The sequence below is a fragment of the Beauveria bassiana genome, assembly GCF_000280675.1.
Source record: "Beauveria bassiana ARSEF 2860 unplaced genomic scaffold BBA_S00054, whole genome shotgun sequence".
Taxonomy (NCBI): domain Eukaryota; kingdom Fungi; phylum Ascomycota; class Sordariomycetes; order Hypocreales; family Cordycipitaceae; genus Beauveria; species Beauveria bassiana.
Genome location: NW_007930889.1, coordinates 48,057 through 61,413, shown reverse-complemented (window position 1 = coordinate 61,413; position 13,357 = coordinate 48,057). Strand labels below are relative to the sequence as shown.

The 13,357-nt window shown below is 50.2% G+C and overlaps 6 protein-coding genes across 6 annotated transcripts; 3 read left to right on the top strand and 3 right to left on the bottom strand.

The window, feature by feature from the left end:
* Window positions 1–239: 239 nt before the first annotated feature.
* BBA_09452 (uncharacterized protein) lies at window positions 240–2,648 on the top strand (the record flags this gene model as incomplete). The annotated part of the gene is made up of 3 exons (XM_008604549.1): window positions 240–576; window positions 610–723; window positions 850–2,648. The coding sequence occupies 3 exons, from the start codon at window positions 240–242 to the stop codon at window positions 2,646–2,648; spliced, it is 2,250 nt and encodes a 749-aa protein (XP_008602771.1).
* Window positions 2,649–2,995: 347 nt separating this feature from the next.
* On the bottom strand, window positions 2,996–5,265 carry BBA_09451 (dnaK protein; the record flags this gene model as incomplete). The annotated part of the gene is made up of 3 exons (XM_008604548.1): window positions 2,996–5,008; window positions 5,063–5,080; window positions 5,236–5,265. 3 exons carry the CDS (start codon window positions 5,263–5,265, stop codon window positions 2,996–2,998), a joined length of 2,061 nt encoding a protein of 686 aa, XP_008602770.1.
* Window positions 5,266–5,772: 507 nt separating this feature from the next.
* On the top strand, window positions 5,773–6,558 carry BBA_09450 (uncharacterized protein; the record flags this gene model as incomplete). The annotated part of the gene is made up of 1 exon (XM_008604547.1): window positions 5,773–6,558. One exon carries the CDS (start codon window positions 5,773–5,775, stop codon window positions 6,556–6,558), a length of 786 nt encoding a protein of 261 aa, XP_008602769.1.
* Window positions 6,559–7,338: 780 nt separating this feature from the next.
* Window positions 7,339–8,400, bottom strand: BBA_09449 (uncharacterized protein; the record flags this gene model as incomplete). The annotated part of the gene is made up of 3 exons (XM_008604546.1): window positions 7,339–7,379; window positions 7,544–7,676; window positions 8,014–8,400. The coding sequence occupies 3 exons, from the start codon at window positions 8,398–8,400 to the stop codon at window positions 7,339–7,341; spliced, it is 561 nt and encodes a 186-aa protein (XP_008602768.1).
* Window positions 8,401–9,725: 1,325 nt separating this feature from the next.
* Window positions 9,726–11,414, bottom strand: BBA_09448 (uncharacterized protein; the record flags this gene model as incomplete). The annotated part of the gene is made up of 2 exons (XM_008604545.1): window positions 9,726–10,825; window positions 10,889–11,414. The coding sequence occupies 2 exons, from the start codon at window positions 11,412–11,414 to the stop codon at window positions 9,726–9,728; spliced, it is 1,626 nt and encodes a 541-aa protein (XP_008602767.1).
* A 657-nt stretch (window positions 11,415–12,071) lies between these two features.
* On the top strand, window positions 12,072–12,761 carry BBA_09447 (uncharacterized protein; the record flags this gene model as incomplete). The annotated part of the gene is made up of 2 exons (XM_008604544.1): window positions 12,072–12,200; window positions 12,249–12,761. The coding sequence occupies 2 exons, from the start codon at window positions 12,072–12,074 to the stop codon at window positions 12,759–12,761; spliced, it is 642 nt and encodes a 213-aa protein (XP_008602766.1).
* Between the last annotated feature and the right edge of the window lie 596 nt (window positions 12,762–13,357).

Genomic DNA, 13,357 nt, shown 5'->3' with positions numbered 1-13,357 from the left:
GGTGCAAATTTGCAAAACGCAAAATTTGGTGCATATGGCAGAACGGAAAGTTTGGTGCAAAATGGCAGAACGGAGAATTTGGTGCAAAATGGCAGAACGGAATTTAGTGCACGCAGTGCGCAAGGGCGCAAGAGCGTCACGTGGTCTTGTAAAAGGGCGTAACGAGTGGAGCTTCGTGGTCAGCTACTTTGCATTTGTTTTCTCTGAGATTGAATAAGTTACTTCCCAGGCTTGTCGCAATGCCTGAGCTACGTGCCCGTATCAAAAGCAAATTGCTGGCCCTCGGCACTCGCGACAGGAAAAATGACTCACAAGCGTTTGAGGCTGGGGTGCGTGCTTGTCTAGGCGACGCCGCGCCTCTCCAAGACGCCCCTTTTGGGTTGAAACTGGCAATCATATATCGAGCCCCCTTGACGCATATCAACTACTTCGTCAGCGACCCAGAGACGTTTTTAAGATATTGCGGCAAGGTGCAACTGACAGAAAATGTAGAACGTCTATATACATCTGTACTTCGCCGTCTCCAAAGCGATGACAATGACGTATCAAGATCAGCCACGAAAGACATCGCATCTGGTATGTGGCAGTCAATATGCTCTATGTACTCAGTTCTCATCGAAATAGAATACACTCGTTTTAGGGAGGGCCACATGGACAACAGTGGAACCTCGCCAAAGTCACCATATGATCAAGCCCGAGCAGACTGGGGCAGCAGTAGCACCAGTAAGAAACCTGTACTACTATCAATGGCAAATATCTTGCTTAACAACCTAGCACACCCCGCCACGGTAAAGAAATCCACTCAGCGACATAAAGTGTCAGGAAACTCGCCAACTACGATTTGCACAGGGGCAAACGAAAAGACGGATAACGAACTCTCGTCAGCAATCGCTGGGTTTTGTAGCACCATGGGTGTCACCATCCACGGCACTGTCAGTCCACACTCGTGGATCAGCGTGTTATCTGCTGCGACGGCTTGTTCAAACAATGAACCACAGCGTGTGATTCCTCCCTTGGGAATTATTGCATTTGGCAATCTACTGCGGCAGTTCGAAGGCTTAAGGCCAGGAGAAATGAGCATCATTGACCCTAGCGCCGCCGTTAAATCTGTGCGAGTTCGCCAACAAGGCCTAGGGAAGTTAGTGTTGCCCTTTACGCACGGAAGATCCTGGGCTTTCGCTATAATTACCAAGGATCGTTCCCGAGCAACTATCTACACGCTGAAATCAAGTGGTCTCGGGGCGGTGAAGACCGAATTTACACGAATCTATAAGAAACTCTTCGATCGCAGACCCGTTCCGATCCAGCCAGAAGTACGTAAGGCGTGGCTTTCAGATCGCAGCTTGTGCTTCCTACTCGTCGCTTTCGCCGCAGCGATGGACGTGGAACCAAACGCTCCAGTATCTGTTCAACTCTGGCACGGCCTTTTCCATCAAATGGCACAGACAAGCGTGTCGACTCCTCATGTGCTATGGCTTGGCAGCGAGGTTGTTGCACATATCGAGACAACGGAGCATATCAGTGCCGAATTGAGCCACCCTGATCTGGAGATTATGAGCAGAGACTCTCTTCAATGTGCTTCTCGGGATATGGTAGGTTTTCTGGCTACTCAACTGGGGTGTTCATTTGTCCAGCAACTGGATGATGACAGTTTTGTTATCCACCAAGCGGTCTTGATGATGCTTCTCGCCGCGGGATACAGCTCCTCCACTGTTGAACTGTGCAAGTGGCCAATCAAGGTCAAAGACCTGATAGCATTGATTCAGATGGCCAAACCCTCCCGATTGGTCGTAGTACTCTCGGACTCTGGCTTTGACGCTGACAATTCATGGAACGACCTGTTTGAGGCGCTGCGCTTTTTTGACGGTTCACAAATGGAAGTGTCTGTCTATCCGAGCTCTTCGGAGCTGGCGTGGTCGCGGCATAAGCTTGGAGACATCCGAACTTTTGATGCGATAGCGAAGTCCGAGCAGCAATGGCGGCCCCAGACATGCTTTGGTCTCGGCGATTGTTCCCTATTGAGTGGTAGCCAGGTGATCAAAAGAAACTACAGTTGCGCCGCACAAGACGTTGAGATCATGACCACCAGAGATCAGGACAGATTAATGTGCACCGTTCCTTCTGATAACGATCGCGCGTGTGGAAAGAGATCCGCAGGAGGCGAGGCTCTGGGACCCATTTACTTTCATCAAGAGGCAGTCCCTACCTTGCAAAGCTTCGGCGAGTTTCGAGTCTTCGTTTCGGCGGGCAAGGTGACGTACATTCTTCGAACCAGGTTTCAATGGGAAAAACCTGATAGACCAATGTTGGCGTGGAAAGCTCGGTTGGAAGATTTTAAGTGGTTTTCATCACAGGAGGCGGCACAAGCGAGGAAGCTCGCGGAGCTCGAGCACTTTGTCTTAGACCTAGACAGACTCATCCGGCAGAAGAATGATGGGGGATTCGAGTCCATCCATATTGGAGGACGCTACGACTGCGGAATCACGGAAGAGAGCCCCAAAGGAGAGTTCTTCGTGAATGAGCTGACACGTCCGCTCTCGGCCGCCACGTTCCCCCGTACGTGTCCTTTTCCATGCACTGATATTTTGCGGCCGTGGGCACAGGCTGTGGCACAAATCGCCGCCCTACCAGTCCCTCCTAGTGATTGAGGCTGATATCAGCTCCTGAATGGATGGTTTTTCACCACGTATGCCATCGTACCCGGTTAGGATTTAGATAGTAGTCTGCTCAATCTAGGAGAAGCTTTGTATTCTCAAGGCCATTCCTCACGATTCGAGGATATTTGAACTTATAGGACGCTGCCAATGCTACACAGTATAGGCGTAAACCATCTTCATGTTCCCCCCGCGCTGCTCCCAAGTTGCGCTCTTATGTCTTGCGTTTTCTCTAGACTGTTTTCGACATCGACAGAACCCGGAAAACCTAGAAAGGTTGACACACTTAACCCCGCAGCAAACTCTATGCCAAATCTTGATACAAATGCGTGCCGTGACAATTAGTTTTGGTCCGTAATGCGCGCCTTCGACTTTTTGAAGGGCTTGTTTTGCGTTGGCCTTGCTGGCCGCTTCCCAGCTCTCACCACTCGAGGCACGGGTGCCTGCCTGTTGAGATTCATTCCTCCTGAGTTTGACTGTGGTACCATTTCCGTTCCCTTTGCGCTAGTTTGGGGCGCTTCATTTCCAGCAGTCATGGCAGCCGCACCGTCGTCGTCGACTTGCTCTCTGATATTGTCAGGAGCTATAGCCGAAGCATGCTGTTCATCCTCTTGAAGCAAATTTCCGGAGCCACGACGCTGCAGAGTCTCGGGGCCTGTTTCAGGGGATTTCTCACTATTGCCAGGGTTAGGAGAAGTACGCTGGGCATGAGAGACATCCTCGCCAGACACACTCGAAGAGTCGCCGTTCATGGAAGCCTCCGGCCCTGAGATTATGTCCGGACTCTTCACCGATTCACCGTCCAAACGGCGAGCTGTTACGTCTCTATACTTCTCGATGATTCCGGCTCCAGGAAAAGTTTGCTGTGGAACGACTGTCAATTCGTCCGTCAAATCTTTAATTGTTGCTTTCGCAATAAAGCTTCCTTGACCATGAATTTCGAGATCGACATTGATCTTAGTCCCACGTTTGCAATTTGGAATATCGGAGATTGTCATCGCTGCAATGCGTGTATTGTCGTCTGGATTGGAGCTCTCACCCTCGAGAAAGGAGATCTCGATGGCAGACTGATTATCCTTTCTTGTGAAAAGGTTCAGCCTTTCTCTAGCAGGAACGCGCATGTTGCGGCTCGCAACCTGCTGAACAGTGTAATTCGAGGTGTCTGAGTCCGAATCGTTTACCTCGACGCCGATTGATCGTGAGAGAACATCATGAACGACGATGGTGTCCTTGCGTTTGGCAATTTGCTCCGCGCCCCGCGCCGGGCTTTCCGAAGCATCCCGGACAAGCTTGATCACCGTCTCTGGAAACTTCCTCACGCATAGCTCTTTGATGCATGGCATTTGGGATGCGCCTCCAGCAAGGAGAACAGCGGCAAGAGATCTGTTGGCCTTGGCGGCTGGAAGTCTGTCAATAAGCCCCGATATTTCTGTGAGTAGATCTGCGCATGCCTTCTCAAACTCATCACGAGTTACAGTGATGAACTTGCTAACCGTGCTTTGGTCAGTCGCGATCAACTCGATTTCGGCGGAAGCGGCGCCTGTCAAGGTCTCCATGGCATTTTCGCACACGATGAGAAGCTTTTGTTCGTCAAATGCGTATGTGTGGCCCGCGTCGCGTGCTTTGTCTGTCACAAAGGTATAGAGACGTTGCTTGAAGTCGACACCTCCAAGAAAATTATCGCCTTCGATGGCTTGGATCACATATACATGCTTCTCGCCCGTCAGGTCATAGTATAACTCAGTGATATCGGTAGTACCGCCACCGATATCAATGACCCCAAGCCTCGACTTGGCGGGGTACTTCTTCTTGGTGCCATAGTCATGCTCAATCTGATCAACCGCCACGGCCACCGGCTCAGTAACGAGATGGGTACTTTCCATATCGAAGCCGGCAATCTTCGCCGCAGCGCGAATGGCTTCGCATTGATTGATTCCGAAGTATGCGGGCACCGTCAAAACAGACCTTCGTGGAGGCTCGCCAAACTTGCGTTCCGCTGCCCGTTTCGCGCTGCCCAAAATGAATGCCCACACCTCGAAGAGCTCTACACGGCGCCCACCAGCTTCGTAGTATGCACCATTTTCGTCGAGTTTAGCGTGCGGGACCCTGGCAGTGTCATGGCGCAACCTTCCGTCCCTTGGCGACCTGCCGATAAGACGTTTGCAAAGTGCGAGGTCAGGTTTTTGAACGCTGGGCAACTGTGCACGGCTAGGAATGGCAAACGATCCCCTCGGCGATATGCGAACAACCGAGTCAGAAGTTGGAAAGCCGTACTGCATTGCGACAGGTTTTCCTCCTGCATAGATGCAAGTCTTGTATGTCCCGGCGTCCAGGCCAAGGTCGTAGCGGTCCGACTAGCCTCAGGGTGTCAGTGAGCCGCCAAAGAGGTGGCGAGCACGAATACATACCATGATGAGAAACGATGACTAGTGATTTCAACGTAAAGAAGTGCCTTTGCTAGAGTCTTGTCGTCACGTCCACCCGAGACTTAACCGAGAAGAGCCCCCACTCGCGACGCAAGCCAAACCTCAATCCTCTCTCTATTTACGCGAACCGCGCCTCTTTTATTATCCCATCATACAATCATGCCTTTACCACCCCAATTAGACATCTGCGATGTTCTTTGCTTGACCAAAAAGGGTGAGCCGCCAATATCTTGCAGAGTTGCGCCGCGCGACGAGTCTCAAGAGGAGCGTTTTCGAGGGCACATCCATCATGTCACATCCACTTGTGACGCGACGCGGGTGATCGACATCAACACCATAACCAACTTTCTTTTCGCTGAACCAGAAGAAGAATTGATACTGCGTTTAAAACAAATGTTAAAGAAAAGCAAAGGAAAGAACAGCTGGAGATGCTGTTCCGAGGTCTCACCAAGTTGCGATCTGGACGCGTCCAATGTACGTTTGTCTCACCATTTTCGCGAATAACATTAACATTGTGGATCCAGGCTTCCACTGTAATAGGGAAGAGGAAACGGCCGACGAGCCTTGTGCCACGGCAGACTAAGGCGGCTCGTGGAGGTCGTGCGAGAGCGAGCGAAAGAACAAAAAGGCAATCTGAAGAAGCGCCGTGCGATTCCGACTTGTCCATGCTGCAATACGTTAAAAATCATAGAATGGTCGACAGCGCGCATCGCCATATTCAATTATGCTGTCACCTCAAAGACGGGACCGATGTCTGGCTACGGGAGTCGACTGTTCAGAAGGCCTCCAATGCAGCTGTCTGCACGTACTGGGGGTGCGGCCCTGGAGAGGAATGGAAGCGTCCTGGGACGGAGAGCGTGCTTGACAGCATCTCGCCAGAGCCTCTCAAGATCATGGCCTACCGTAAGAATGCTGCAGAGGTTCGCCTACAGATGGTAGGCTCTCCTGCATCTCAAAAGCAATGGATGTCTGTTGAGGACGTCAAGGCTCAATGGCCCACTTTCTACGAGGAAAATTGCGCTCATGCGCCGTCGTCGCCGTCGGCACAAACGACGATGCACATCCAGGGACCAGGCTCGGAGGAACGCGATCTGCAGACAATCGTCGGCCATCGCCTGCAGGAGGACGATGAGGGTGGCGGTTCTCAGTTCCAGCTATCCTGCCAATGGGACTCGGGTCCCGAGACGTGGGAAGATGAAGTAAAAATCCAGAGTGCTTGGAACGCCGCCGTTCTGACATACTGGAACAGCGAGCCAGGGCTCCGCACTTCGCAGGCTGAGGGCAAGGTTCCGCATCGATATCTGCGCATACAGTCACATGACGAGCCGAATCGCACAATGGAGGTGCAGTGGTTGGGCTACTCTGCATGCGCGGATGAAACCTCCTGGGAAAGCTTCTCCAAAGTCAAAGAGAAATGGTCCTCTGCATTCGAAAGCTATGTCAAATTACACTCCCTAGAGTCACTCCTCCACTCATAGAGCCTCCTTTTGCCTCAACCAGGCAAGGCCTAAACAAGACGATCAACAGGGAAATTGAATATGCGAGGAAGAGGCGGCTTTCGAGGAAAAAGATCGCGGCGCAATGCTCGGTGCGGTCAGTCACGGCGTGCCGGCCTGTCAACACACAGGCCCGACACTGAGCTTCTCAGGAGAGTCAGAAACGCACGTGTTGCCATTGCTTCAGTGTCAGCTTGTAGTGACCTAAATATGTAAATTAGTCATACTCGTAATATACAGCACAGCGTCCATCGAATATCACCAGCACTGGATTTACCAGGATCACGCAACGACTCAGAGTTCTCGGTGTTACTGTACGAGACTAAACATGTCCTTCGACCGACTTGGAGTTATGATCACACCTCCACAAGTCACTATTGTGGCCAAGAGAGGCGTAGTTTCTTCGTTGGAGCCGTTTCTGCATATTTAATTTCCTCTGGTCGTGTCCGGAGAGAGTGTGCGCTCTGAATGGATGTACGTGGATCCATTCGAAATGCTTCTTGACTCCACGCAACACAATCGCATCTTAGGATCGAATTGAAAGTAGCTACAAGTAGCGTTTATACCTCGCAAGAAATTCCACGACTCTGTATCCCAGGATTTCACAGCGGACACCAGTATCGAACTGACTATGTCCCGCAAAAAAAGCAGTGACACCTGGCTGTGGAAGACCAAAGCCAAAGCCTGCATCGAGTATGACCGTTTCCCCGTTAGAGGTTACCATTTTCAGAAAAGGGTTTTATGCTGCAGTATTCATCCGCTCTAGTAGGCGTGGTATTGTTCCATGAATATAACATGTTGGCCTATTTGACAATATAGTAACGAAACTGTCAGATATTTGGCTATGCTGCTCCTTGGCGGCAGTATCAGCCATTCCGGAAGATTCAAGTGCTTGTGCCATCGCGGCTATGCTTACGTTATTCTCAAGCGGGTAGCTAGCACGTGGACTTGGGCTTTTTTAACACACTCGAGAGTGGAGAGCAAGGGGCTTGATTCGCGATCGCCTCCTCAAAGGGTTGAGACATTCCGAATCCAGAGTGGTCGAGAACGCTAGGCTTAGAACCATATTCTTTTCGCGTCTCTGGTTCGCCCTTGACGTCCTCGGCATGGTAGATTGATCGGCAGTTAGCGCGGGATTATGTATTACTATGAAGGGCGGAATATGAGACGAGAGAAATAATTTTGTCAGATTAACAAACGGGCACTAGTTACTATCACGTCAACTTTTCATCAAGTCTGTCGGTTTGTCCCGCTCACATTATTATTACGTCAGTCTGCGGTGGATCATAAACATTGTACTGCATTGTAAAATCTTGTGGAATAGTACTGACAGTTTTAAACCACGGTTCTGTGCTAAAAAAGGAAGTCTGACCCTTCATCACAGTGCCCTGCCTTGCATCCCTCGCAAAGATGTCGATAATGCGGACCCTTACTGACCCCTGAGAATGGGCGAGGTTCCACATGCATTCCCGACCATTTCTTGAGACGATAAGCGACCCTGTCAGCGTAGGAATCGTCGAGTTTCGGCTTGCTCAGCCAGTTGCACTTCAAACAGCGCTGATGGTACACTTCTGCGTTGTACTCATTTCCAGGGAACTGACGTATGGTGACTGCTATCTTCTTGCTGGTCCAGCCGTCGGCAATACAATTCTTGTTTGCACATGTGAATCTGCCCATTATATGACTATCGTACGAGTTCGTGTGATTCTTCTTATCGCCATTTTTTCGGAAATTAAATTTGAGACCGTTGCTCTCTAGGCGGGTTTGGACATCATCGTGTAAGCCGGGGTACATTGACGATGTACCGGGGTGAGAGCGAGGCATAGTGACGTTTTGGGGGTAATGAAACCACTTTGCGAGTGTTTTTAACTTGGAATATGATGATTGGGATGCGGCATCAATCCTTGAGGAGGGCTTGGTCTGGCGGGAGCTCGTTCTCTTGCTCCTCTCGAGAGCCGTGGCATGGATCGTGACACGCCAAAACCGTCGCAGCGAGCTTGAGTAGTTGCCATCTCCTCGCTTTTATAAAGTTCCAATTTCCTTGGCTGCCTAATGCCTAGGTGGGAGAGCCGTTAGGCGCTGAGATCGGCGGTGCTTTGGCCCATCTCAGCGACCTGCCTGCATGCAGCGGTTAGTGGTAGGCCTCACCAGCCTTGAGCCAAAGTACATTAAATGATAAGTGTCGACAGCCCGTAGCCGAGACTTCGAATGTTTCGAGCGATCTTTTATACCAGTCATCGCATCGTGCAGTGTTATTCCAGCAGCTATGGATTGTGACGCTGTTGCCGATGGTGATGGTGATGGTGATGACGCAGTTGCCACCATTGATCCTCGCCTCCTCGTTTTTGTGCCACCCGTGAACTCAAGTACGTTCGAATCGCACGAAAATTTTGAGCATGAACAAGACCAGGGTAACACCGGTCTTACTTGGGAAACGACTGGAGAGATGAATGTCGCAAACATGCATTCCTGAGATGTTCCCATTGCGTCAACTTCTCACCAACGTTTTCTCCCATCTGCCGCTCAGGACTACTGCGAAGTGCCCGTTTGGCTTCACGAGGGGTCACACATCAAATTAATCAAAGAAGGCAATCTAATCGACTATATAAACAATTTTTCCGCTTCTCTGGAGCTCAAAAAAACCAATGGATGGAGATTCCCGGAATATGTTATGCCGTGGGATGGTCAACAACATATTGGGGCTGGAGGCCTTTATCACTGCCCCGAGCCGCAGTGCACCTCATCACCGTTTCAGCTTTCTTGTGATCTCCGGTGCGTCTTCTTATTGGCTGCTTTTTTTTTTTTGGTGAAGATTTTGTTCATCTACTGACACTCATGATTTTAAAGTCATCACTTCAAGAACCACTACAGGCCAGTCTCCTGTCCCATCCAAACTTGCGAGTATCGATCTGGTGAGCAAAGAGAAATGAAGCGACATTTTCAAGAGATACACGCACCCCATACTATCAAGTGGCATTTCTGTCCGTATCCAAACTGTGGGAGTCAATTTGCACGCGGCGAGTATGTGAAACGACACATCAAGGCGTTGCATCCAAACTTTTCCGCTGGTAGTTAACGGCCGGTCATATTTAGTGCTTCTAATTGATACTAGTCAATCTGCCAAAACTTAAGTACTACCTCTCTTCAGCTTATAGTGATGCGCCGCCTTCCTCGTCTGAATTATCCTCGTCTAAGTCATCCTCGTCATGGGGCTGATATCCTTCCAGCCCACTGCTTCTCAGAGAGGCACTACTCTCATTAAAAGCATGACCGATTTCATGTAGTAATTCCCCCTCTGGGCTCGACCCAACCCTATAATTAACATCAGACGCATATAACACGACATGATTGTCACCTTTACTGGCCACTATATCATCCTCCAAACCATGCAGTGACATCTCCAAAGTCGAGACGCCGGTTGTCGAATCCGGGTGCCACTCTGGAGGGACATTTCTTCCCCACAGATGATCAACAACTTCATCTCTTACAGTCTTTGTAATTTTGATCATCAAATCCCGCTGCCTATCTGAATCCGCATCTTTTTTCTTGAAATTCTCAATCAAAGGCGGTCCCCAGTTAGGATACACCTTCCCGTGTGATTCTGGAACGACCATCCTTGCCGGGTGCTCCGCAAAGTAAAGCTTGCAAGCGAAACAAGCCGGTTTGCTGCAGTAGACATAGCGATCTCCTTCAAGGAATTTGAGTTTATACTTGTAGAAATGTTCCAAGACGGAGACCTCGCTGTGCACAAACGGATTACACTCGCGTTCACAGTCCATATATCTTGTCAATGGTTTGCGCCACGTTTCTTGCAAGTCCACCAACGCCTGCTCTGCATTGGCGACATCTAGATCATCTTTCGGGAACATGCGGCGCAAAATCGCAGGCAGGGTTGTCTGCGAATCTGCTTCTGGCTTCGGTGCACACGGGCTCTGCTCGATGACCTCGACTTTAGCGCTCTGCAATATGTCCTGCATGAGCGCTGCGTTTAGAAGCAGCAAGAGAGGCTTGTGGATTCGACTAGCTAGGCGCCCGATGGAGTGCCTTACTCTGGCAAAGCATCCATTCTCGTCGCCTGAGAATTTTTGATCCACATACCAGTTTTTCTCCAGCTTTTCTTCCTCATAGAGTTTTCTCATCAGTGCTGACTTGGACGTCCGGTACATGGCAACGCAGGTGTTGACGTGGCCAGACTCATTGTCACGACAATGCGCCAGAAGCAACCTAAGCCCCTCAACGTGCGCATCATCTTTCATCAAATTAGTTTGGCTGTGCTGTAGCGCGAGAAAATTATGCGTCGTAATTTACTCACTATTTCGGTTGCTCTTATTCGCCATCTTCTCGATGCAAGCCGGAATGGCCGCCTTCACATCGTTTATATATGCCGAAACACGCTTTTTCGCATGCTCTATACACTTCCTGAGAAACTTTTGTACTATTCTCTTCTTCTTTTTATTGTCCGCCGTTATGGCATATTCGACCAGCGTACCGATCGAGCGCTCCAGCATAATCTTGCACTTCCTTGGAGAAGGAGAGGCCAAGCAAAAGACATAGGCACCATCCACTTCCGCAACGGAAAAGGCAGTGAATGTATATCTGCCCTTCTTCCCATCACAGATAAAGGCAAGATTTCGCATGTACTCTCTGCGCATCTCCTGCTGTCGAGAGCCAGATCGCGGATATTCTGTGTAGCTGTTCCGCGTCTTGCCGAGACTGCACAGGAGGAAGTATGGCTCGTAGAATCTAGCCATAAGCCTAGGATAAGGGTCACAACGTGGTTTCCTCTTGGAGTTTTCTTCAATTGGAAGAGTGAGTCGGAAAGTCGTTGCTGGGGGCATGACAATTTGGTTGGCAATGAGGAACGATTATAATGTGAAGCCGACACCACTGGCAAGGAGGCGACAGTATTGTACAATACTGTGTTCAAATTGATTGAAGTCACGAAATCTCCAGAAAACCCAAGGCTTCCAGGGATTAAAATGCAATCGACTCGCTCGTGTCCTGGCTGATCCTATCCATGAGGCCTACCACTAACACCACTAGCAACCGCCAATGGTATCTCGCCAGCGGACCCAGCCTAACCTCTTCTTGAGGCCTACCACTAAAACCACCAATAGCCGCCAATTGTAGCTCGCCACGCATTCCAACGGAGATCATGTAACCATCCGCGAAAATCATTTTCAAAGAATATGCGCACCTATGTTATTTCTTAGAAAGAATCATCTACACGTCAGGGAAAGTAGCGACCATGTCTCTGCCAGAACGCGCCGGGCAAATATACAAGAAATGTCCCACCGGACCCCTGGGGGCAGCGAATTTGCAACGAACGACTTTACAGGGAGTTGGTCGTGTCCGGAGAGCTGCCCTCTTCTCTGACCTATAGGGTGGGACTGTTTCGTCAGCAGTCGAGAAGCGGCAAGTGGCTGTCCGCGCAGCATACTTATAGCAGACCTGCCGCCGCAGGTGCCAGGGTACATACTAGTTACCACACAGAAATGGAAGTTTACGTGAAGAAAAATTACGGGCACCTCGCGAAGCAGTTGCTCTGCGTTGTCGTTGTCGTGACGACCTGCGTCGTGTTGCTTAGTGACACCTGTCGCCGGGAGGGCTTCTTCCACTGGACGGTGCGAGGAGCACGCGCAAAATCTTGAACTTTGCTAACCTTTATGCAGCATAATGGTTCCGACTCAAGACGAGGCCTGGGGAACCTCCTCCAGTCGGCTGGGTCAGACGTAGCGAAGTCGCTGTTTACATCGGCGAAAATTGGCACGTCTCATCTTTGCGGTGGCTTCTCCGGCCATGCGGACATGTGTGTCAGCTACCATCTTTTCATCACTATCGCTATCGCTATCATAGTCTTTCTGCTTCTCTCGCTTGCACTTTCCATCGCGGTGGCAGTTATGGCCCGGCCACCCCGCCCTGCCAGCAGGGCTGCAGTCTTATCCCAGAGAATTGGTCTCGGGCTTGTTCTCGTAGGCTTCGCATTTGCGACTGGCGCGTATGGGATTGGGCGACAGCTGCACAAAGCTCTTGGTGGTCAGTTGGATATAGGGCTTACACTGGTTGGATTTTGCGTTATCGCGGGACTTTCTATCGTCTCGCTAGCTGCGGACACGTACAATTGGTACCATGCACGCCGACCTCTTGCTCCACAAGAGAACAAAGACCCGTTTGCGGATCAGTGAAGTCGCTTGCCGGTTTGGACGAGAGCGTGAGTTCCTGACCGACGCTAGCGATAGGTGCGCGAGCGCCGGTGTTGTATTTTGCCGACTGAGAGTTGCTATTGACCTGTTGATACAAAACATAGTTGTTGAGTGGTGTTAGAAAATTGATGCGGTGATGTAGTATTTGTCTAGGAGGTTGGAAGTAGGTAGAAGACCTGTCGCCGGTCTGTTTATGAGCCTTCAAAGAAAAAGCTAACTTCAATTCTTGCAGGTGCAAAATGATAGGAAAGGTAAATTTGTAGACGACATCACTTCATATGTAAACCCCAATTTATCTACTTGCTGTAAATCTTTCTCGCTTGAAACTGGTGCTGTGTTGTTTTCTTTGTGTACGTACGTGCCGATGTGCGAAGGAACCAGGCCAGATTTTGATTGCCGCTCCAGGGTAGCGCCGCCCAGGCTTGGTGGCCGGAGTACTCAACAATATGTTGGCGGAGTTTCAATGACAAAGCCAAGATGCTGACACTGTCGCACCTCTGAACATTGAGCCAGGGCTATCTAATATCAAGGTCTGGTATTTCTCGCAGCGAATGTATCATTGCCAGCAGATCACAACG